This window comes from Dermacentor albipictus, chromosome 1 (genome assembly GCF_038994185.2).
Source record: "Dermacentor albipictus isolate Rhodes 1998 colony chromosome 1, USDA_Dalb.pri_finalv2, whole genome shotgun sequence".
Taxonomy (NCBI): Eukaryota; Metazoa; Arthropoda; class Arachnida; order Ixodida; family Ixodidae; genus Dermacentor; species Dermacentor albipictus.
Window position 1 is genome coordinate 116,718,094 of NC_091821.1, and position 26,073 is coordinate 116,744,166.

General features: G+C 43.3%; 1 protein-coding gene across 4 annotated transcripts in view; it reads right to left on the reverse strand.

Moving 5' to 3' along the window:
- Piezo (piezo type mechanosensitive ion channel component) overlaps window positions 1-19,622 on the reverse strand; it is a 228,796-nt gene extending 209,174 nt beyond the window's left edge. For 2 of the 4 annotated variants that reach the window (XM_065439612.1, XM_065439610.1), the window contains exons 1-3: window positions 19,337-19,622; window positions 6,258-6,461; window positions 3,548-3,646 (exon numbers count right to left, since the gene is read on the reverse strand). In XM_065439612.1, coding sequence (XP_065295684.1) covers window positions 3,548-3,646; window positions 6,258-6,321 — 163 coding nt within the window. In that variant the 5' untranslated portion in view covers window positions 6,322-6,461; window positions 19,337-19,622. The remainder of the gene's footprint in view (window positions 1-3,547; window positions 3,647-6,257; window positions 6,462-19,336) is intronic. The other 2 variants (XM_065439611.1, XM_065439613.1) reach the window with 2 other exon arrangements.
- Between the last annotated feature and the right edge of the window lie 6,451 nt (window positions 19,623-26,073).

Genomic DNA, 26,073 nt, shown 5'->3' on the forward strand with positions numbered 1-26,073 from the left:
AGAGAGACAACAATGTTTCACTTCGTGAACGAGGGTGATGCGCAAGCTTATGGGTGCTATAGCGCATACGAAGCTATCAGCCCTCTGTGTGCTTAGACTGTCCGCATCGCAGATTGTAACCATTAGAGGGCTTACGCGGCTGCGCCATACGCAGCGGTCGCCAGAGTAGAACGCTCCATTGTAAACATTCGCTTACTAACTAAATTAACAAGCATAGTGTCAGCACACACAGGCAAACATGAACGCCTCACACTCAATGACTGTGGACACTCGCTGTCAAAATGCTGGTGTGAGGAATCGTGGCAGCAGCAGCGAGCGATATGACCTTCGCGCTGTCTATCGCTTCAATGCAAAGTCAGTGGCGAGAACACAGCACACGCAAAGCTACGAGTCATTGGCCCACCTAGACTGAGCCCCCAAAGCAGATCGCATACAACATCCCTCTCCCTCCCCTCCCAGGTGCCATGTGTGCGACAGAAGATGGCACACTCCACCCCTCCTTTCCACCTTTGCGCAGGCAAGATTGAGCCGCCATCGTCAGCTCACCGTCGCACACTTTCACTCGCACACATAGCGTACAGCATGAAAGGATGATGTTATCATGAGTGGAACCCGGTACATCTATATGGCAAATGAAACCTGTAGCAACTGCCAAAGGAGGTCAACTCAGCGCTCCTCCGCCTGCCTTCCTCCTCTGCAAGGCTTCGCCTCGTTTCTCCTTCCATGCTTCACTCAACATCACCTAGACTTTCCTCTAGATTGCATAGCTTTGCCACGTGCTCAGCGTGTTCCTTCGTACTTTCGCTAGCTTAGAGTCTGCACCGATGACCTGTGAGGCACCAGATGCCTGCTTTAACTCCCTAGTGAACATTTTCCAGCAGCACGAAGGGATAGAATGATTTTTAAGGTCACTGGGTGAGATGACATTGTTTGTGGCTGCTCGCAGATTTGCACAGAAGTGCCAAACATCCATCACGGGCCGGATGAAACCAAGCAAGAGTACCACTTGAAAACAGTTTTCTGTTAAGCTCAGCTGAACAAATGCATTTTATGCAATTTCCCCCCCATTTTAATTCTACTTCATTTCCCATATTGAAGAAAGGTATTTGGATGCACCTGGTCAGTTGCCAATTATCTTTCCAATAAGACGAACTTCTGTTAAGATGAACAAATTTTCATGGTCCCTTCGTGTTTATCTTAAAGGGAGTCTACTGTGATCTCAAACTGCTTAAAATATTTAAGCTATTCATTACGTAGTTGTCATGCAAGTTTGCCAAATTTGGCACTTCTTTAAACTTTGTTAATGTTTCATACAAGACCTCTCTTTTGCTCATTCTAGCCCTAGTTATTCTGCCAACAGACAAAAGTCCTAACTATTAAACTATGCAACATACAAGCCTAACAGACAAGATTTCTACTACACAGAGTAAGAGCTAACACCCATCTGGTACTGTGATGGTACTGGTAAGTGCGAGACATGGCCACAATTCACAGGGCACTATGTGCACTTCTGACACAACACTGATTACAGAATCCAGGCGCCATGAGCCTTATCCAGACCGTTCCCTGCAACCAGCTCTTGGAAAAGGATGCCATAAAGTGGCTGCTCAGACAATGAAAAAGACTTCCTCCAGAGAAAAATGCAGATCACATCTCAATAGAGAAAATACAGAGGTTTAATGTCAATCTGAGTTACTTTCTTGCATGGCATTTCAAAACATTCCATATATTGTACAAGTGAAACCTTGCATGACATGTAGCCACTTTTAACAGCACAGTAAATTCACATAAAACAATAAAATAATTTCAGTAGGCTTAATTAGTTTGGGTCTCGAAACAAATCAAATCAACCAGAGTCAGTGTCAGATAAGTTCACTTATACCGGAGCTCAGGTTCACAAGGCAGTGAAGTTTATTTGGAAAAAGCTTGCAATTAGTCACTTCTGCACTGCAAAAAAAAAAAGGGGGGGGGGGGGATGTATAATGGTGGTTTCAAGCTGAATGCAGACATGTTTCTCACCATGATCCGCACAGTATAACATGTACCCAAAGCACTCAGTAGACTTGCAACAGTTGACGCATATGAAATCGCTGCCTCTGAACCTTCAACTGCTTGACACATCAGCATCATGCAAGCTTCATACTTTGCTTCATATCATACATTCCATTTCTTTTTCCTCTGGCATTGTGTCATCCTTTCCCTCTCTCATCTACCCATGTGAATACACCTGCACTTGTGTTTATTATTTTAACTTTGCTTTTTACACTTCCTTTAGGTTTTCTGTTTGTCATGCAATGCCTTGAAAGCATAGAATTTCAAAAGACCACTCCATCATGGCTACTGCTGTTCCACTGCAGAAAGACTGGGTTTCTACAGAACATTTGACTGACTCGAGGACAATTCAAGGATTTCAAACATGCTGAAGGCCAAAATTCAAGAAGTGGGAAAGTAACTTGAGGCAAAGCACAAAAAAGCACGAGGTCAAGAGAAGGAAACGAAAACACAGCGCATCAACATATTCAGCATCTTCCTTCTCTTGTCCTCATCCTTTTTTGCACTTTGCTCAAGTTATGCAGTACCAACTAGCCCACTAGTCTGTTCTTTTAGGGAAAGTAACTTTATCAATGTACGTCAACTAACAAATTCTAATCTCCTAAGCAGTAGCAATTTTTTGCAATTAAGGATCCGCCGAGTTCAACATGTGCTTCAAGCTTTTCAGGTGGCTTTTCAAAGTCAAATAGCCGAAACTTGCACACCACTTCGCCCACATTTGATGCGCACCGGTGGCTGCATGAACAGTAAATTTCACTTAAGACTTTCCTCCCGGCACTGCTAAACCCTAGGTCTTAAATATGGAGCCACAATGGCTACGATGTCAAGAAGCAAAACAACGAAAATTGTGGCATGGCTTGGTCATCAGGTCTGGCTTTGTCCAGCTCCATGATGGCAATAGATGCAGCCCTACATTTTTGAAATATCTATACAAGCCTGTCATCAGTGGTTGTGGACACACTGTACTGCAATAATGAAGTGAAAACTCTTAAACTGAAACACATATATGCGATAGTTTCTGGACAACGTAGCGAAAATGTGGAGTTTATTTTTTTTAATGTTTTGCTTTGCAAAAGTCGCCTCAATTCTGGTTTTCAAGGAGTTGAAGGAACACATTTATTTTGAAGACTCTAATGTAAATTTTGATGGCCACACCATTTTTGTTTTCCATACGTATTTATATTTAAGTGGGATCAGCATATACAGGAATGGTACCAAGAAGACGTGTAATAAATAAACATTAAAAGGACACAATGGTAGTAGAAATGAGCAGGTGGATCATGAAAAAGAAACAAAAATCCAATCAAAGGCTTTTTTTTTAACCATAACAGGAAGTCACGACCACAAGAAAAAGAGTTTTTAATGACAAGGAGTCAACAACACAGAGAAACAGGAGTATTGGGGTAAATGAGGCAGTGAAGTAGCAGCCAGTTACACCCCTTGAATGTTAAAGAGCGAACTAGTGTTGCTATGCACAGATACCTCAAAAACTTACCTATACTTGCGTTCCTGGAATTTGGTCCAGGAACTAATGGATTGGCCAAGAGAAGAAGTAAGTACACAAAGGAGAACACATTGTAGCGAAACAGCACCGCTGCAACAAAAATAAACAGTGAATGTGATTTTCTGCCACCATAAATGCAGTAATTATAAACAAAAAAACACCTTAAGCAGCAGCAAAGAATAAATGTAGAGCTCAAATCTAAGGTCCAGTTGATCATCATCATCATCAGCATCATGATCATCCGATTTTATGTCCACTGCAGGCCGAAAGCCTCTCCCTGTGATCTCCAATTACCCTTGTCCTGCGCCAACCGATTCCAACTAGCACCCGCAAATTTCCTAATTTTATCGCACCACCTAGACTTCTGTTGTCCTCTACTGCGCTTCCCTTCTCTTGGTACCCATTCTGTCACCCTAATGGTCCAAAAAAATTAAATTATGGGGTTTAACGTGCCAAAACCACTTTCTGATTATGAGGCACGCTGTAGTGGAGGACTCCAGAAATTTCGACCACCTGGGGTTCTTTAACGTGCACCTAAATCTAAGTACACGGGTGTTTTCGCATTTCGCCCCCATCGAAATGCGGCCACCGCGGCCGGGTGCTCCCGCGACCCCGCGACCTCGTGCTCAGTAGCCCAACACCATAGCCACTGAGCAAAATGGTCCAACAGTTCTCTACTCTACGCATTACGTGACCTGCCCAGCGCCATTTTTTTCTCTTCATGTCAATTAGAATGCTGTCTATACCCGTTTGCTCTCTGATCCAAACCGCTCTCTTTCTGTCTCTTAAAGTTGTGCCTAGCATTCTTCATACTATCGCTCTTTGCCCAGTCCTTAACTTGTTCTCAAGCTTCTTTGTCAGTCTCCAAGTCTCTGCCCCATATGTCAGCACCGGTAAAATGCACTGATTGTATACCTTCTTTTTCAATGATAATGGTAAGCTTCCAGTCAGGAGCTCACGATGTCTGCCGCATGCGATTCAACCTATTTTTATTCTTCTCTGCATTTCCTTCTCATGGTCAGAGTTCCCTGCGATTAGTCGACCTAGGTAAATGTACTCCTACGCAGACTCTAGAGGCTGACTAGTGATCCTGAATTCGTGTTCCCTTGCCCGGTCATTCATCATTATTTTTGTCCTCTGCATATTGGATGCATATAGGATGATAATGGATGCAATTATGAGTATTGTGCAATGCAGACCAAAAACGTACTTTTTCGAGCTCTTTCTTTAAATGGAGCCAGAATGTGAGGCACATGTGACTCAGCATTTGTGCATACTTATCTGGTGCACCTTACACACAAAAGAAGAAAAAAAAGAACTTGCAGACGTATGCCAATCAGAGCAACTGCTACATAAAAGACAGCAAAGCTGTATAAGCAAGTTATCACACTTTCTGTCAGAAGTACTAGGCAATGCTGGTTGTTTTTAGTGGTGACTCATCACCACTGCTACCTCCACATTCTCACCGATGCCCTTCATATGGCCACTTTGGGGCACTGCTGGACCATGCCACCAGCTTTCATCGCTGAAGCCATACGAACCTTTAGCTGACCACCCAGTCACCTGGGTTTCCCCTACACTCCAGCCACTATTAATGACTACAAATACAAATCTCGTTACAATCCAGTTATATAAATATGCCCCAGCTGAACACTTATACCAAAATGAGAAACAATGCTTAACTTAAATATGTGCTGAAGGAAAAATGAAAAAAAAAAACAACAACATTTGTTTCAAAGCTAGTCTAATGTGCTCAATTGTTATTACCTTCACCACAGTTCCTGAAGGCTAAAACAGAAAATGCCACGAATTATTGAAGTTTCAGCAACAGAACTTGGTGTGTATTTTGAAGGCTTAAATTTTCTACTCAGTATAAGCTGCCGTATGAAATTTACAATTCCATCGAAAGCAACTTTTTGGTGAAAACAGTAGGCTTTCAGATATAGCAGCTAGCTCAAACAATAAAACTGTTTCATTTTGGCATGGAACATAAGGTGTATTAATGCATGATTTTACTCCTGTAATGCATGTTGCAAATAAAACATAAAAGCTAGACAAAAATGTCAAAGTTCCACTAAGACCGTTAGCCTAGTTTTAAAACACCCCACTGACTTCCACTACCCATATTTCTTCCTTATCATGCACCAGTGAACCCAAGAAAACAAATCAAAGCAAGTATAGATCTTTGAATATAGCTTCACGAAAAAGATGCATCCTCTGGATAAAAAGTAGTGCATGTTCATCCAGGTTAACCCTACAACTTGAAATCCAGAGCTGTACCATTAGCACACTGCATCAATATTAGCAAATACAAGCATTACTCATTCATGCCACAGCCCCTTTCGCTCTGCTATGGCAGTGAACTGGGCTCATCGACTCATTCGGGTAACACACTTGAGAATGGAGGCTAATACATTTTATCTGATGGTTTACAGTTTGTTAATTATCATGAATTCACTCTCTTATATTTAACTGAAGATTATACATGTGTTGAGGAAAAGCCTCTTTCACAGAACAAGTTATGTTCATTGATGTTCTCGGTGCATATAAAGAATGAATTGTACATTTAATATTTTTCTAAACAGGATTTTACTTACAAAATTTTAGTGAAATAAAAGAAGGGCCAAAATTTCACACATTGTGTTCTGAACTAGGCTAAGACACTTTTGATACATAAAGTACAGAAGGTTGTCACACATACCTAGCAACAAAACAAGAGGAAGTGCAACTCTAAACAGCACTTGGCAAACAACTGCTTTGACCATTTTGATGCTTCTTGCAACAACAAATGACAATATGATGTGTTTTGAAGGACAATCGAAGACCTCTTCTGTCCCTTCCTTCAGCTTCACAGGCACATTCTGCTTTTCCAAGCTTCGTGGACGACATCACAGAGTGCCCTATGCTGCAAGAAAGAAAAAATTTAAAAAAGAGCACTGTTACGATTTGTTGTCCATGTCACCCAGATAAGAGGGGCATGGTCTTGTATATCTGACAACAGCAGAAGCTTGCTGAACATTATGCCATGCCATAACATCAACAGTTACCACGAAAAGTAAAAAGAATACGAGTTTCATTGTAAATGCTGCATCTGCACCACTTACATCCAACATTAAAATACTTGAACAGAACTGAAACTTAAGTCTATATAGCTTGAACTTCAATACAAGAAGCAACAGTGCCATATTGCTGTAATCCTTTCCTTTGTGTCATGCGTTTTTTAGGCTACAGATTTTGTAATTTCTTTTATAAAGGTTTTAAATATAACACTTGTAAAAATATAACAGGTTTGTTCATTACAGAGCACTTCTCTTTTATTGGATAAGCATCAACAAGAGCCATCAAAAAGGAGCAAAATCTAAAATAAAATAAGAAGGCCAACAATTTACAAACCTGATGGAATCGCCCTTCTAAAGCAGGTGACCCAATATTTGTATAACTGAAGTATTACAGACAGCATGCAGCATAGAAACAATAGTTCTCTTTTGCTCAATCATTTCTCTTCTTAGTCCTAGACGGCATGTAATAATGCTACAAAATTTTGCATTTCAGCCTTCATTCTAGTGATTGTGTGACAGTTGTAAGAAAGAAATGTGCCAAATTCTTGCATTTGTAATGATTTCGAGATCATCTCAATGCTCCATTTCATTTTCCTTTCTTCTTTCCCGATGTGTCACGTCAAGTCGCCAATCGAAGCGATAACAGGAGCACAATGGTGTATGGGCCATATCAGAACTGATGACTCGGGGCAAGAACAATACAAGATAAAATGGACCATTAGAAAATATGTTGCCCACTAAAGGCAAATGCTTATTTTTTTGCTGTGTCTCCATGTCATGCATTTACATGTGAGAACAAGTGTTACAAACTACATTTATCAGGCCGTTAATGATGTTTATACCTACAAACCTAAAAATGCCCTCTAACATAGGTGGAGAGTTTTCATTTTTCCGAGAACGGGGGGGGGGGGACCAACTTTCCGAACCATACATATTACACACACACACACACACACACACACACACACACATTTCTTGCACTTCGTATGACCTCGAGACCGAGTGATGGCGTTATGCGAGTATATACAAGACCTCATAGTAGGAGTCAATTCAACAGCCCGAGTCCTCTCGGTGGTGTAATGTTCCTTCATGTAATTGTCGCATACTTGACTATCACTAATACTGCTTCGCCTTTCCGGCGAAACTGCAGCCTCTCTTTCTTTTTCTGCAAGTCCGAGTATAAGCGCTGCTGCGCATGACTGCTCTTGATTCTTATTTCGAGTGAATCCGGCTCGGCCTCATTTCGGTTACTGAGTGAACTATACAGTGTTCCACAAATATCATGCACCAAGACTTAAAGAGCAGTTGCGTTACTTGAAGAAAACCTAGTGCATATTGTTCGTGGTACAATGGAGTAGCCTCCAGTAATTCTTTTGTTACTGAGATTTAATTCCATAATTGCAATTAATTATCTAACTCGAGAGGTACTGTCCTTATTTTCAAAAAGTCAATGAGGCATCTGTAGGCACCCCAAAATGACATCTAACTGCAGTGTTTTCAGTGACGTACTAACTGCATACAAGTTTTTCCGACTGGCAAAAAAACCTCACGAAGTATGAAAACTACCACATGAGTGTGCTCCCACCCACATCTTAAAGCAGTGCCCTCAAATAAGCTGATTGAAAGCAACTGCTTTGCCTGTCGCAAACCCGAAGAGACAGTTCGTTACCTTGATAATGGTATGGAAAGAGCACCAACAGCAGGCTTCGCAGCTATTCCTTCCTCTCATTTCTACGTCACACCTATTATCCGTCTCTCAAGGACGACTCATCACATTGATGACAAAAGCCCCTTGATAATGCAGCCGAAGCGCCGCTCTGACTACGCACGAAATGCGAAAAGCAATGTAATAAATAGACATAGAATGTTTCAAAATTCCGGCTTTGCTCGCACCGCATCGAAAGAGTGGGTGCAAAGCTACATTTCGCGCCTGAAACTTGCTTTAGACCAAAGCCAGATTAAAGTGACAGTTTTATTTTTCATGAACGTGTATACGTGCTGCAAAAACAGGTTCGTGTCAAAAAGTAAAAGTGAACTAAACAGACCAGGACGCGACCAACGTGTAGAAGAAAGTGCAAACCGATGCGTTCAAGAAAGTAAATATACCACTTCTAAATCAGCCGAATTGGCAATCAGGATGTCTCAACACACACACACACACACACAAAAAAAAGGACATCAGATTTCAGCGTGCACTTACTATCTATGGATACATAAGCTCTGCTGAATACCAGCCTAGGCGACATGTTTGAAAAGGTCTCCTTTTGCAGCTACGCAGTACTGTGCTTGTTTTATCACATCTTCAGCGGCTTTCTTGATGACCTATGCCAGAATTCTATGGCAGACATCCATTATCCTTGCCTTGAACTAATCTGACGTCCGTCTCAATCATGTATGCGCAATCTTTCACATAACCCCAAAGAAAGAAATAAAACGGAGAGAAGTCAGGTGACCTAGCCGCCAATTTACAGGCCCATGCCTTCCAATCTATTGCGCATCAAAAGTCGCACCCAACCAGTTTCGTGCTCGGCTGCTGCTGCATGCAGGTGCCCCATCTCGCTGATACCGCAGAAGTGGAAGATGTGATAGGGGGACTTTGCTGAGAAACTCATCCACAACTCTTTCAAGGATTTCGTTCATGTAATGCTGTCCAGTCAATGTGTGATCGAAGAAGATGGTACCGATTATTACACTGGCATAAATTCCAAACCACACACTGAGCGACCACTGGTACTGGCACTGATTGCGCTTTACTCAATGTAGATTGGAGTCCCTCCAATAGTGTGCATTATGCAAATTTACCTAAGTGTTTCTGCGAAAACTGGCTTCATCTGTGCACATGATCTTGCTCAAAAAGTCCGGAGACTCATCGGCTTTTGTGAGGACCCAATTCGAGAAATCTAGACGATTCTACAGGTCCCTATCTTCTAAGCACTGGTGCTGTTTAATGTGGTACGGGTGAAAGGCCGTCATATAAGTCCTTTAAACTTATGACTTGGAAATTGATACCTGGGCGGCCACATCCCATATGCTACCACAAGGGTTTGAGGCCATAAATGCTAGAAGATCTGTGCATAGGCTAGGATTCAAATATGGAGTCCTCCGCCACTGTTTCTTGAAGCTGCCGGTTCACCTCAGGTTTTAATAATTTCTGATGATAGTCGATGCATTTGGGCTACCGCCATACTTCCATGACTGATTTATATATTTGCGGCCTTCCTCTTGTTGCCATTTGCAGGTCCCAAGGCAAGGATCATGTTGACCTTCTGCTCATTAGAGAAAGAGATGGCGACTGGGACGAAACAAAACGCACCTTTCAACCTATGCACTGACGTTATCAATTCACTTTTGTGGTGATAGGTTTGTGGCAAAAAAAAAAAAAAGAAACATCCATGCACTTTACCTACGCTAAGACAACAGCTATCGCAGCTTGTTTCCAACAAACACCAAACGTGACATGTTACTTTGGCCAGGGCATGGCAAATAAAGCACTAGCTTGATCACAATGTTTTTATTTTTTTTTTATTTAGCTCTAGATAACTCAGAAAGAGCATTTGAGGGCGCTGCTTTATGGTCCAGGTGGGAGTGCAGTCATGTGGTATTCTACATATTTAGTGGGGTTTATTTATCAGTTGGAAAACAATTAGTACATAATTAGTACGTTCCTGAAAATACCGCCGTTAGATGTCCCTTGGCTGTGCCATCAAATGCCTCATTGATACTTGGATAATTAGGATAGTACATCTTGAGTTATATAACTAATTACAATTACCTAATAAAATCTCAGTAACGAAAAAATTACTGGCAGCTACTCCACTGTACTGTAAACAATATGCACTAGGTTTTCTTTGAGTAATGCATAGCTCTTTTTTAAAATCTTGGTGCATGATAGTTAACTGGGACACCCGGCATATATTTATGACCTTTGCATGCAACTGATGATGTTTCCATCCCTAATAAATGTTGTAAATTATTAGAAATGTGTTTTCTTTTTTCATGAGTTGTTACCATTACTTACTGCAAAAAGAAGCAATACTGAAACACATATCATTCACTTGCATTTCACACGCCATTGATAAAAGATTCTGCTGAAGGAATCACTGAAGTCCGAGTTTTTTTCATGGTCAAAAAAGCACACAAAGCAATTTGAAGCATGGTGAACATACAGCAACATATTCATTCTCTAGGCATAGGCTATCCATACCTTTATAAATAACTTTTAATTGATTACCTCCATCTCTTTCAAATATATAATAAACTTAGTCCTTAGTAATTGAAAGATATTGTGTATGTGTGTGGTGTTTACAGTGGAAATTTAAAACAATGTTGAAGTGAGAAAATACATATGAGGCAGCCACCACTAGTGCTTCTGATGCGCGTGTCCTCCTATTTTCAGGATTTGCAGAAATCAAGCGAAAGTATGAATTAAAGCCATGCACGTGTGCGCCAAACAATAATACAGTAAGCTATTAGCCCCAGCAAAATTTCAAGTGAAAAAGTCAAAGAAAGTCAAAAGAAACCTCAAATGATGTGGGTGACAAAGCTCTATTAATGACACTTTAGGTGTGTGTGTGTGTGTGTGTGTGTGTGTGTGTGTGTGTGTGTGTGTGTGTGTTTGTGTGTGTGTGCGCGTGTGTGCGTGCGTGTGTGTGCGCGTGTCTGTGTGGAGGGGGGGGGCCTCGGCATCGGCCAGGGAGGCTGACCCCCCCCCCCCCCAGAAAACTCCGGAGGGGGCTTGGGCCCCGGAGACCCCCCGTAGTCAGCGCCTGTGACCTTTAACATTTTTTTTCAAGAAAACGCCCTCTTTAGCCTGTTGTCATGCTTTCAACTAGTCAGATTATGAAGTACAGGCTGCTCTTACCATAAACACATTCTTGCACACAAAATAACTCTGTTTTATGGTTGGCAGTGCAAAGGTGGTGGCTCTTCTACCGAGTTTCATCATTTTTATTGGAAGAGCAAGTTGGGTGTGACATTAGAGTACATGTGTAGCTGCTGGCTGGAACACTTGCGCTGTTATTATAGTAGGAACATAGAACTGTGAGATGCTAGCATGCATTTGCATTCTGTCTCCTCGAGTAAAGCAGCATAACAGCTATAGTGGGCAGTCTACCATTCCTGGCCATTTTTCACAATAAACCCTTATTACAATACACTCTTCAAGCGTACAATAATATATGTATTACGGTATCAGACTATCTATCCTTTGAAAGAACAATTTAATTCTGTACACCCATCAAATCGCCATAAGCTACTATGATTCCGAAGTTCTGTTGACTATTGCTTTAGTTCTTAAAACATTCCAAGTGACTTCCAGTACCTATATCACCTAATTCCAAACCAGCGATCTCGAGAACAAAACTCCTGCATCTTTACGAAAATGAATTCGCGAAAAAGAAGCCTTGCATGAATAAAAAGTAGTCCCTATTAAGCTATAAAGCCAGATCTGCAGACATGCTAGCACACTACATCAATATCAGTAAAGTCCTACTCATTAAGGCCACAGTTAATTTTGCTTTGTTTTTTCTTTGCATTATTTTCCTACTCAGTTCACTACAATTAGGAATGGGTCCAGGCTGGATGAGGCAGCTTGACTCACAATAAGCCAAGCCTTCATTTTACAGAAGCCGGAGCACCTGCAAATGTTCAACTGCACTTACTTTTGTAGGTTTCAAAAATAGACGAATTCTCATTGGCAATATCAAGTACTTAAAAGGCAATCTATAGAAATTAAAGTTTGCCATGAGGAGCAAGAGGACACTCCTGCCTAAACCTACCATAACATGTGAATGATTTTCTGACAAGTTATGGTGAATTTCCACCGGAAACTTGCCACAATACACTGATCACTCCATTAAAAGCACATGAGCACGTGCCCTAAAAAGATTATGGGATTTAACATTGCGAAACTGCACATTTGGTTATGAGAGATGCTGTAGTACAAAGCTCTGGTTTAATTTTGACAACCTGAGGTTCTTCAATGTGCACCCAAAGCATCGTACACAAGTGTTTTTGCATTCTTCCTCCACCAGAATGCTGCTGCCAGGGTTGGGTATGGAACCTGCAACCTCAAGTTCAGTGGCACAATGCCATAGCAATTGAGCCACTGCAGCTAGTACACACACTTGCTCTGCTGCCACCATGAGGCTAAATGACTTTGCCACTTTTTCACTGTACTTTGGTTTAAGGCAACTTTTAGCAGAATGCCAAGGTAGGTAAGATTGTGAATTCTGCCATTGCATTATTGTGATGGGAGTGTCTCAAGCCACTTGTAGGATCTTTTTATTCTCTTGTCCCTGTCCCATCATCTCAATGATGAAAAGCTGATTCGCTAATGCAGAAAAAAACAAAAACAAATCTTAAAAACTATGTGCTTCAAAACAGAGATGCCCTTCAGCTCACTATGTACATTAAGATGGGCATCCTTTACAACAGTGGTGGCGTGGTGAAACTTGTCATGCGATTGATCTATTTCTCGTAAAATAGAATTCCAGTGACCTACAGAGCTATGTCCTGACCAAATTTATAGCAAATGGTATAACAAAAATGAACACAAAAAAATGTTAACCTTGCATATATTGTGGTTTCTATGTGGATAAACTTAGGGTATATGGTTATACTACTACAAAGGAAGCTGTTATTTTACAAGTTCAAATACACGAGATAGCTTGCAAATGGTGAAACTAGTTCTGTACAGTTCACCTAAATTTATCACACCCTTTTAATAAGCCCCTAGCGCTTCTAAGTAATCTAAACTGCCAGGTGGGATCCTTTACTCTATTCACCAAGTTATGCTTCTATAAGCTGCCATAAGCTTTCTTGCAGAGCCTTGTTCAAAACTAGAGCTGACATGCTACTATCAAATGCATGTGAACAATTTACTATCCCCAGTGCACTATTCTTGGAAGTAGCAGGCCTTAGCTTACCATTGTATATCGTAGTGAACATTGTTTTCATACATCTTTTTCTTTTTAATGATGTCATAATTTATTTCCTGCTGCTTATTCTGTTTGTTCATTCACTTATTTTGGACCATACATGGCACTCACCCCGTTAAGCAAAACAAAAGGGGAGTTATCATTATTAGCCTTCTGATGGGGTTGTGGTATGACGGGTGTTGGAGCAGCAGTATTCAACTAGCAATAAGAAAAAAGATAAAGAAACGTCAGACATGGCATTTTAAGTATGTCGGTGCAACTGTTATGCATAAATTCTTTGATAAAGTTCTACTTGGCACTTTGTGACAAACATCTGACTGCATAAAGCACATCAAGAAATCCTACTACACTCCACACATGTTCCAAGATATGTGTGGCAGGGCTTATGAATGGCTGGTTTATACATGTGCTTTTCACAGAGTACAAATCAGGATTCTGTCAATTTTTGCTGCAAGCACAAATCACATATGTTTCGACTTGAAATCGCTCCCTTATTGGCAAGATTTATAGTGCCTAAAGTGCAGTATGAGGTATCTAAAATTTACTTATTTGGTGCCTAAAGGACCAGCCTCTAATCATGACAAAACAAAAGGAAAACAGCATTTAATAGTTCAAAATAATAAAAGATTGATAAAATATTTGCTTTAATTCGAAGCCAGGGTACTTTGCATGGATTATAAAGTGAGAGTGAAAAGTGAGGAATTAAAAACTATATGAGTAAGCAAACAGAGAAATATTAAATTATGGCAAATAAAAGAAGAAAGCCCAAACAAGACACAATATCCTCGGTAAACTGTTAAAATGGGATACACACTGATTCAAACTAATGTGAAAGATGTTAGAAGCAAAGACAACATGAAACTCAAAGAAATCAAGCTTGTGATAAGGCCCATCTTTTACACACTCCTCCTCTTTATGACTTCGCTAACAATCTTCAGTGCTTTTTTAAATATGCAATACTCTCTGAAACTTTTATAAGGTAAAGCCCTATCTTGATGAAGCACCTGCTCTGGCACACTCTCCAGAGCAAGCACCAATGCAAACAAATGAAGGATGGTTGAAAATGAACTTCAAGTTCATTTGAACTTCAAGTTCAAGGCCCGGGCTGCAGCATTAGCCAACGGCTTTCTGGACTAAGAGAGCCACCCACCTAGGGCGAAGAAAGGACACTTTCTCGCTGTTTCTTACAATAAACGTTCATTCCCCCTCCTCCTCATTTAAATCCTCGAGTAATCAATGTATCATTGTAATCGAATCAGCCCCAATTTACAGTGCTGATCAAGACACTCATATTAGAAACAATTAACACAATGCCAATCAAAATGGCTTTGTTAAGGGATTAGATTTTTTGGCTTCCACACGGAAGCCTTGCTCATATACTTGCCAACTAGCAGTGATCAAGACACTGCTTAGTGGAGGTCATCATGCCATAAAAGAATTATGAAAAGGGGGAAGTAATACCATAAAAAGCAAGAAAAAGAAAGAGGATAAAACAGACAACAGCTCAGCAATTGAACTGCAAAACAAACAACCTAAACTACAACTCGGAAATAAAAAAGTTCTACTAGCTGAGAACGTGAATCACAAACAGTGCAGAAAAATTCACACAGAAATTATGATTACGTACCATCAACAATGTACCAAGAATGCAAGGAAAAGTGGTAAGGAAGATTCTTGTTATAAATACAATTGCAAGCAGTTTAACATACATCATGGGATGTTACAGCCAACAGGTGCAGCATCAGTTTTAGTTAACGTAACAAACACCCTGCTCTTCTTAAACACATCGCCTGCATTTGATGATGCTGGGTAAGCTGTATGCAGTGGCTAGCCAACTAGTAGTTATGCATCTGTTTCCAGTGGATGCCATACATGCTTAGTGGCTCACTGGCATTGACCCATGTTGACTCAAGAGTTCTTGAAGTACATCGTCAATGCTTTACTGGACTGCTTGCTATTCCCACAGATAAATGAGAAACTTAGCAAAAGGTAATAACATGTATAATGGCATGTCACATACTTACTTTTTTCATGGCACATATATTAGTTGCATAATCAACAGTTATAATTGAAAGTCTTATTTAGGAGAAGCAAATGCATATAATGAGCATTCCTTATATTTACACATAATAGTGCTGTACTTTGCAGTTAACATTTTAGTGCAGCTCTAAAACAAAGAAAAAGCCATAATTTTCATTCATAATTTTCATTCTTAGGACAACAACGATTGAACTCATTTGATCAATAAAACCAAGCTATGGGGTTTTACATTCTGAAGCCACAATATGGCCATGAGAGATGCCATACAGCAGGAGGTGCCAGATTAATATTGACCACATAGCTCTTTAACCACTTAGAGAGTGAAGACCACCTCTAAAGCTGCACTTAAAGGTACATACTTGAAGGTATGTGATGCCAGAACATCCGAGATTAGTTCACAACCCTTTACTGCCCCAAGGTGAAATTTATCGTCTTTGTTCTAAAAATATAATAAGAGCATCTAGTGCAAAAAATGGTGTTGTATCCATGCACATTCTCCCCGCATGTCTTTTGCTTAGAAGGCAAACCACATCAGATCTAGTGGCAGCTTGTAGAACAGTTGGTAGAGCAAAGGTGACTGCGATTTGTGCACCCAAATGAATGCAGTCAAGCAAGTTTCTTGGAGTGTTCAGTCTCACTGAAAACTGTGCACAGGGCATTCTTTTGTAAGTGAGAGGTGGTGACATACAGACATGCTTTTGTTACACAACTACACAACATGAGATCTTGGATATTACTCATTTAAAGGTCCCATAGTGATTGAGGAGCTCAGACCAAGTATGTAATGAAGTTCGGACAACTCAGACCTCAGTTAAACACAATTAACACAAATGTGTGGCAGTCACAGAAATAGCTCCCTGAAGTGCTCCCAGATGTACCCTATCAGTAAAGGCTATTGATAATGTACATCTTTAAAACATATGTCAAGATAGACACACACATCGAAAGACAAACATCCATGCTCTGACACATACATAAAAGACCTTTCAGATATAAATGTTTAGATTGTTCTGACGCCCAAGCATTTGTGAAATTATATGCAGCTCTACTTTTCACCCTTTTGCCTCTCCGTCTTTTGGTCGAATTAACTTGAAAGGGAATGTCAAACCATAAACAGTGTACCTGAAATTCAAATGTGCCTATAATGAATGCTCAGCGGTTGTGCATCACTGAAACTGCCCACACAGAGCTTAAACTGACATTATATGAACCAGGGTATGAACACGTACGATATACTATTTATTTGATGTGTCATATAAGCATGTTCTGACATCAATTACATCAAAAACAGATTTAAGCAGGATAATACTGTTTTATGTTATCATTTCTGTACATCCTGTTTATTATTCAATTATGGTTAACCTTCCTAATAAAGGGAAAGCAGAGGTGATCTCACCAGTTACAAAAGCATTTGCAAAACTCTCCTGTGAGATATGAACCGAAACTAGAAGGCACATCTGTGTTTCTACTCACCAATGGGAAAGCCGAAATTGCGTACTTTGTGCTCATTTACGTAGGTATCTATCAGTGCTGGGCAGTAAGATATATGCATTCTAGATGCTATCGTAGATATACTTTGGGTGTCTTGTATCTCTATCATGATACCTGTGGCATGAGGTATATCAGTATCTGTGTTTCCAATATATAAAAGAATGTATCATGTATCTTAAGATACCAGATACTGCTATCACAACATAACTGTACGGAACTATAAAAGTTGGCTGAACTCTGCTTCTCAAGCTAACACTGCTGACACTAAGCCACCTGAATTTCCACAGGCACTGAATATTCAATTCTCTCAACTTAACAGGTAAGTTGACAATGCTTCATGCTTAAATGTCATACCTATTAGTGGTGCCACCTGCATTGTGTTTCTACGTATTCATAGCAAGTGTGTCATACAGAACTACCTTTCTACTTTACTTACATTTATCGCTTTTTTAGCTTCCTGTTTTAATTCACTAGGTAGTTGGAGCTATCAGAGGCAGCAGTGTGAACAGCGGCAGTATGCTGCGACACTTTGTGCCACTACAATACGTAGGAGACATTTTTGGGCTGCACAAGTTTTCTCGTAGAAGAAAAATCATAAAAGGGTTACACATTAATGAATATACCACTAATTAATGCTTTATGCTAGCAGATTAGTAGAATATGAATGGTCATTGCGGCTTTATATGTGCTCTCAGTATACACAATCTCTCATGAAAAATGTTGCTACCAGCGTTGTAGCAACTGTACATCCGTCCGGTGATCAGGTATTGCTTAAACAGTAATATGTTTATGGACAATGTAAAACGCCACAGCGGCAATTGCACCATCATGCAGAGGCCTCTTATTGAAGTTCTTGTAATTAGATGGCGCCCAGCTATAGCTGGGCGCCATCTAGCTCCATCAATTACAAATGAGAACCAAAAACCGCCGACAGCACAGCTTATAAAGACCTATGTTATGTAGCTAAAGCAACCCCAATAAACTGTTTCTGAATGAAAATAATATTCTTTGAGCAAGAACGAAAAAAATTTTGAGATACTAAGATGTTTCATTCAAAACAAGGTTGGTTGAAGTTAAGGAATTTGTAAGACATTTTTGGCACAGGCACTTGCTGTTGCACTAAAGAGATCTATAATAAGAAATTTGCCAATGTATCGAAGTATCTTAAGATACAAATAGAAAGTATCGTATCGGATACAATAATTGTGGTGGTATCTTGTATATGTATCTCAAATACTTGTTTCCCGAGTAACTTTTATCGTATCACGGTATATTTTCTAAGTGTCTTTGCCCAGCCCTGGTAACTATGCACGTTGCAACCGTTACAGAAATTTGCGCTTTATTTTTTTTTTTCGCTTTTCTGGGGTTTTACGTGCCGAAACCACGATTTGGTTATGAGTCACGCCGTATAGTGAAGGACTCCGGATTAATTTTGACCATCAGGGGCCCCAATGCATGGGACAAGAGCGTTTTCGCATTTCGTCCCCATCGGAATGCGAGCGCCGTAGCCGGGATTTGATCCCGCGACCTCGTGCTTAGCAGTGAAACACCATAGCCGTTAAGCCACCACGGCGGATGTGAAAAGGCATCACTTACGCTTCGATTGTAATAATTAAGCTTTCCACCTATAATAATTACATAAATAAGCGCAGTAAACGGTCGCCCAGAGGATAAGTTCAAGATATAACTCGGCCGAAAATTGCATAATTTAAAAATTCCAATAATATTCAAAGTTGTTGAAGTGCTACCTTCAGTGTGACCTGTCAAACCGCGCGTAGAAACAGCCTCGTATCATGTCGGGCACTCGTCACAGGATCAGCAAATCCGAACTTTTGGATACCGCACCCGCACATGAAGCAGACCACATGACAGGTAGAATACGCACACGGGCCTACCAAAACGTAGGCGGTCGTCAGACATCGCAAAGCAAAGCGAAATCCACACCGACACGTTAGTTCTATACATTCAAACACAAGCATCATTTCGGATGTGCGCGGCTATCGATCCGGTCACGAAAAAGTAACAAAAACAACCCTAAGGCCATGGTGCATTAAGAAGTTCGTCTACACGTTGCGTTCTGTGGACAAGAGTGGACCCTCAGATAACGACGTCCGCTCGAGCTTTGCTCAGGGTCTCCATTTCTTGGACTCGGGTACATGACGAACAAGCGCAACTTATCTCTTCGGACTTGCCACAATCGCCACTGAAGAGTATTCCGTATGCACAAGGGCTATAGTTAACAGTATACTCACAGCCGACTCCATCAGAACACCTCCACACGCTGTTTCTGTTCGTCTATCACGGCTGGCCTGTCACAGGCGATATTGGTGAAACGGTGAAACCGTGTCGATGATAACGCGGCCACCCCCCTTTTTCGCTCGAGCTACGCACGATTACGCTCGGCCGTAACAAACGCATAGCGCGGACGGAATCGTATGCCGGCCAGCTGGATAAGGAACATGCTACGCCCTCTGCTCCAGAGCTCGGTCATAGGCTCGGTCGCTCAGTCTACGCTATTCATCGTCAGTCAGATGTGCGACGTTTTGAGTGAAACCAGAACCAAACAGCATAGAAGAAGGCAGAAGCATAATACTCGCTAGCGCGCCATGCGGCCAAATATGACGTCTCTAAAGTTAACGATATCATAAATTTTAGCTTAGTTTGCTATGACTTCAGTTCAAACGTGCTTGAATTACCAGGTTTTATAGGTTGTGATAATTTTGAAGCGCTAACTAACACCTAAAAATATGTAGTTTACTTTATAACACTGCAATGGTAAACACCCATTAAACGTTTTTGTCAATGTCACCATAAATTTTAAATATTTCACGTTGTGTATAATTGCCTGTCATACGTAAGAGGAATAATATAACAGAAACACACAATGCGATTTTGAGCATGGCTCCGAAACCGAAACTAAGTTTAATAAGAGCAGACGATGCTGCTGGCTTCTGTTTACAAGATCCGACAATCAAATGAGGCAATATTTCGTCACTCGTGGCTAATGGCCTGCACACTTTTGGCAAAATGGTGACAATTATGGGTGTCGCTTTTACCAGATTTTCTTGTGCAACTATTATTCAGCTGGTTTATAACCTTCAATGGGCTGTGTGAGAGAGTAAAAACTATATGGAAAATAAATAAAATAAGGCACGGTGGTTACATTTGCCAGAAAGATCGTGACAGGCGTGCCACAGTCCTTCCTAAAAGCGCGCTTCTCTGTTTAACTGAACATAGTAAGCATCCCGTACCACCTCCATTTTAGCGAGGCACTCAAAGCAGGCAGCGATGGCATCCTTATCGTTCTTGAAACGAAAGGCGGAGATGAGTCTGTGGCCGAGAGGTTTTGGCGAGGGCGCATTCGTACCAGCGATTGACAGAGATCGCGCGACCGACCGCGGCCGACTACCTGGCCACAAAATAAAAAACATCTGGCCGTCGCCACGCCGAAATTGATGCCCTTCGCGTCTTCTCGCCCCAAAATCGCCATGTAGTAAGCGTCCGCAGGCGTACAGTTCCTGCGCCACTGATTAGTCCTGTAGATTTGCGACTGCAGTCGCGCGGCTGAAAAAAACTTCACCGGCAATTACGATACTCCCTAATGCGAATTTCGAGAACAGCTGTTTAGGTCCCAGTAAAAAAAAAAAAAAAATAATGGTGTACGTTTAAATTCGCGGTATATTAAGGCAAGTAATTTTATTCAGAAGGACAAGGTGCTCTCGGCGGCGGCACTGAGCCACTGCTAGGGCAGCTCGTTTAGCAGCAGCGGCAGACAAATCATTTCCACCGGTTGCGTCGCTCAGTGTTCAGAAAGAAAGCGTCAACACGGGAACGTACGCGTGGCTCTTGCGGTGCGCATTCTCTAGCGGCGGCGGGGGCGGCGGCGCCGCAGGCGAAATAGCGCATGCGTAGTGGGTCTGAAACCCACGCCAGCGCTTTGTTTCCAAGCTGGCCGCCTGTCTGGTCGTCTCTGTTGCCCCTAAATTAGTCGTGCCGGCACTCCGCTTTCCTCCTCACCCCATTTCGCCATACCCTCCTCCGCTTTCCGCCTGGTTGCGCTGCACCCTCCTCTCCGCTTTCCTCCTCGGGTCTTTCACCCCCCGCTGCGCTCCGCGTTTCCTTCCATCTTTCGCTGTGCTCGCATGGTGCTCGTTCGGATCGTTACGCCTAGACCGGCGCTCGGCCGCATGAACAGGCGCCAGACCTGCGCCATGCTGCGCTCTAAAATCTAGCAGCTGTTGCGACGCTATTTCTCAGATGTAGCGTTAGCGTTGTTGCGTTCTCCAAGGCAGCGTACCCCACCGCCGCCGAGTTGTTGCTCGGCAGCGGTGGGGTGGTGGGGTGCCATGGTAGATTATGGTGACCTGGCAGGGACGAGACGATTTCTAGTGCGAAACTTGCACTGTTTATTCAATGGTTGGTGGAGGGTAAGAAGAGAATGAATGAATTTAAGTACATGGGGGGGGGGGGGGTGCTTAAATAGGCCCATTAAAATCGTAGGCGGGATCTTGCTCATGTCAACGTCACGTGACATGCACTGGGTCCCCATCAGGGCTTTGCGGCTGCTTCTTCTCTCCTGGGCGAGGTTGCACGTCCCCGTTGTTGCTTTGCGGCTGCTCACCCTTTCCTACGCGGCGTTGCACATGCTTGCCTCTGCTGGCGGCAACCCGCGGGTCCGGGATGGGCGGCTGTTCCTTTCTTATATGCGACGTTGGTTCGCGGAAAGGATCGTCCCCTAGAGTTGTACAGTTCGTGGAAAGGGGAGAACCCCTTGGTCGCACACACAAAGGGGCCTGTCATCACTACGGGGCGCCTGCCAAACCGGCAGCCAGTAGTCGGATACAACTTTAGAAAAAATGGGAGGCCCCGCTTGCCTCCGCGACTAAAGTAGTCCCGCTCGAAACATCGTGCTCCTGAAACGCGTAATTCTCGGTATAAAGACTTTTGCATTTTGATGACTGGTTTATTAGAGCTCTCATGTGCTACAGCACATGCCGGATAGCGGCAGAAAAATAACCCCGTGCCTTTCACAACGCTGCCCGTCGTCTGCTCTTTAGCTTCATTGCAAGTGACAAAAGTGGAAAGAGCAGCTCTGCAACGCTTTTGCGTTCGTTCACTTGTACACGGCGTATCTACTACTTGTTTCTCAAGCTTAAAATGAATCAGTTGCTATTGAAAAAGTACTTATATAAAACAATGCATTTATCGCAACCATTGCAAACCTGGGGCGAGAAAACGGTCGAGGCAGGAAGGTGCAAAAATGCTTCATTCATCGTTTTAAATAAATACTTTTGGTTTTAAATAGCATAAAATTTATATTTTTTGGTTTTGTGTTTTCACAATTTCACAGCACGCATTCTAGAGCTTGCGCGTGCAGTGAGAACTGGTGGACAGCAATCAAACGACGGTGCCACACAACGCTCGAACACCGTCGCTACACGCTCGGCTATCTCACTGCTGACAGCGAGGTTTAGCTTGTCCGGTATTCCGGTAAAACGCAGGCGGACGGGGCGTTGGGACAGCAACACGATTATGCCAGTGCCGAAAATTTACACCAGCAGCGAAGAAGAATACGCTCGGCTAATTAACTGTTTCTGTCTGTTGGGTCAGAAATGATGCGCCACCAGCCACCAGGTGGCTGCACCATGCAGACCGCTCGTCCGCCCCAACGTCCCGGGCGTCCGCCTGCGTTTTACCGGAATACTGGAAAAGCTACGCTAAGTTGACGGCGACAAATCTTTGCGTTGAAGGCTTCTTCTTCAAATAGTTTCTGTTGCGCGCACTTTTCTGATTTCTCCTGAGGTGGTTTTGCTCCATCATTTCACGCCGTCCGACGAAAAACGCAGCGACACAGTATGGGCACGTTGCAAGTGCTAGGCGGCGCCCTGTCTTTCCGACCCCTAGCGCCATCTGACGAATAGTTGCGCTAATGTGGTAGGATTACTCACGGCGTCAGCAGCCCGCGCTGCGTGTTTGGCGTCCTGTCAAACGGTAGAGATGGCGCGAAACAGCGTGCCGATGTTAATTTTAACCGGGTTTCGGGAATTACAAGATCTTCATAGCTTTTTTCGTGAAAGGAATTTAGAGAAAGGAAGTCGTCTATTTGAAGTGGGGCACGTCTATGACGTGAGGGAAGTATTGAACTCGCACTGATCGGAAGTGACTGCAAGGTTCATTCCGCAAACAAAAAATAATGCACCAGCGAGATGCGTGAAGCTCAGCGTAAGTTAATTCGTTATCTACGGTGTGGACGCATGAAATTGTAGGCGACATTGATTCTTGAAGATCGGCGACAGCAGACAAATCCTAGTGGGGAGCTGCGATTGCCGTGCTGGCATCGCAGGGAAGTGCAAGGACGCCGCGGTAGTTTCCCTGTACATACAGGATGGCAAATACGAATCCAAAACATCTCATCCAAGAACATGGGGCGTACGAACGACTCGTAAGACCTACCAGAGGTATTCTAACGTTGCTCTCCCCAAACACAAAAAAATGGGATGAATTTACCAGTTGTGTTAGACTACGCTGGGAAATATACTTTTATGTTGCGATTTTTCAGTGCGTGCAAAGGAGGTTCCAATAAACCACGTCGAAAAAAATTTTGGTGATCTCATCTGCCCCTTCGTTGATATGCTGGGCGCAGAAGGGTGTATGTCTGCTCAGCCATCTGCAACCCCTCCTCAAATCTCTCAGCAAGCCCTAGCGCTGTTTGAATGGGAGAGGATTGGTAAAGAGTTCCTCAGCTTTACTGCGGTACAGTGTGGGTACTACTTTGATGCATATCCTGGTACGCACTGCAGGCAGTGGCGTAGCAAAGGGGGGGGGGGGGGGGGGGGGGACTCCGGGTGCAAGGGGCCAGTGGGGGGGGGGGGGGTATCATATACGTCTGGAGACACACGGAAATTGTTGATATCCTCGCCTTCCTCCAATAAACCCGGGGGAGGGGGGGGGGACAGCATGGGCCCCGGGTGCCAGACGACCTAGCTACACCACTGACTGTAGGTGTCCCGTTGCTGCCATCATTGCTGTAAAAGCAAAGAATTCAGCGTTATAACGCAGTGGCATAACGCCGGAACATAAAACAGCTTATGCCGTCGGACGAGCGCTATCCAGTGTTGACGCCGTTCTGCTTCATACGGTCGGCTTGGAAACCTGTAAAACGTTGCTCCTCGTGAGTTGGTGTACGTGCTGTTGCAGCCCACTACTCAACAGCTCGGGTTGCACTTCGGCATTGCTCAGAAAAGGCAACAGCTACGCGCGAAACAGTGCACACACAGGCTTTCCGAACGCAAGCGGGCCGGTCGTATCCTGCCGGTTCCGCGCTCGCTCGCCGCGAGGGGCGCCCTAGTAGGCGCGGGAACTACGTTCCCAACCTGCCTATACGAACACACACCCGCCGCTACCGTGGGGCACCAGTCTTTGGAAAACTTTCTCGCCGTAACTTCACTCGGGAGCGAAATAAAACAACATGGAACAAGCATGCAGGATGTGTGTTCGCAGCGGTCGCCGCGGGATCCTGTTTACAGGCAAAGCGTACCGCAACGCCAGCGATGCTCGCTGCAATGTTCCTTCACCGGATCACGGCTCAGAATGAATGCACGCGGCACAAATGGCGCATCGTAAGCTCGCAGTAATATTTCCGGCATGATAGACCATCACAAACAGTTCTGGAATTCACTCTGACGAGGGGCTGAAGCACACAGCTGACGCGACCTCGCCCAGTTAGAAGCGTGGGCGGCCATCTTCTCCGTTGGCAGGGTCACCGGCCGTCTGGCTCATGACGTTTATGCAGAGCGCGCGCCCATTGGTGGATGCTCGTGTGCCTCCGCCTTGGAGGAGTAAACGCCCCCTTTTTTCTAAAGTTGTATCCGGCTAGAGACAATCATAGCGAATTAGGAATCCACCCTCCGTTTCGGTTGAGCAGGGTCTTTCGAGCATCCCTTTTGCCCGGGATGTTACACGCCAACCGTAACACAGCCAAGCGACTGACCCAAAACAGTTGCGTTTCGACCAAGGAGGCTAAGGGACACTAAAGTGAAAAATGATTTCTTCTACATCAGTAAATTACCGTTCTACAACACCAAGAACACCGCTCTTACAACGATAAGACGTTTGGTAAGCCAGAGAAAGCGCAAGAACGAAATACGGGAGGCGACGCCTACATAAGTTCCCGCACCTCGGGGCTGTGACGTCTTGGATTTTGATGGCATCTTCTAGGGCCCAAGTAGGGCCTGTTAATTATACATAGCCGTACAGATTGATTACATTGTGTTCTAAAGGAACCAAATAATAAATGGCAAGTTTCGGGAACCTTTATTCAGCCAACGCGGCCCAAATGCGAAAACATACTTTGGAATCCCTGACGCCACGCTGATGTACAGGAGCTGAGGTTTCGGCGCGAAATTCAAATACTGATACTTGGACCTTCATTTTCTCATCTAATAATCAAACTATCTTTTTTGAAATGACTGCCTGTAGGGTTCTCAAACAATGCTTCATTAGTCTAAATTGATTTATTCTTTCGCTTTAGTGTTCCTTTAAAGAAAAAAATGGCTGTGGCTTAGGTAAGGTTAAGCCCAGGATGCGAAGCATACTAGCCTTTATTTTAGTTGTTGAACCACTGTTTAGCCTGGTGAACTGCTGTTGCTTGGCTATATTTGGTTCGGCTAGACGAAGAAACAACTCATGCATTACTGCTTCGCCTTCAAGAGTGGAACGCGACAGCGTTCCCGTCGACCCGCCAAGGCGTGTAAGACAATGGGCTACAGGGCAGCGACTACGCGCCCCGCATTGGACGCGGTGAGCGTCGAGCAAAGCAGCGTTCGGCGCGGCAACGAAATGTGCGCCTGAGCAAGAGACGCACGCCTTAGAAACAGCTCGTTTCTAAGGCAACACCGCATTCACTAGAGGCGCTTTTGTACCGCTTTGAAGCATCGTACTCGTGGCTCAGTGGTAGCGTCTCCGTCCCACACTCCGGAGACCCTGGTTC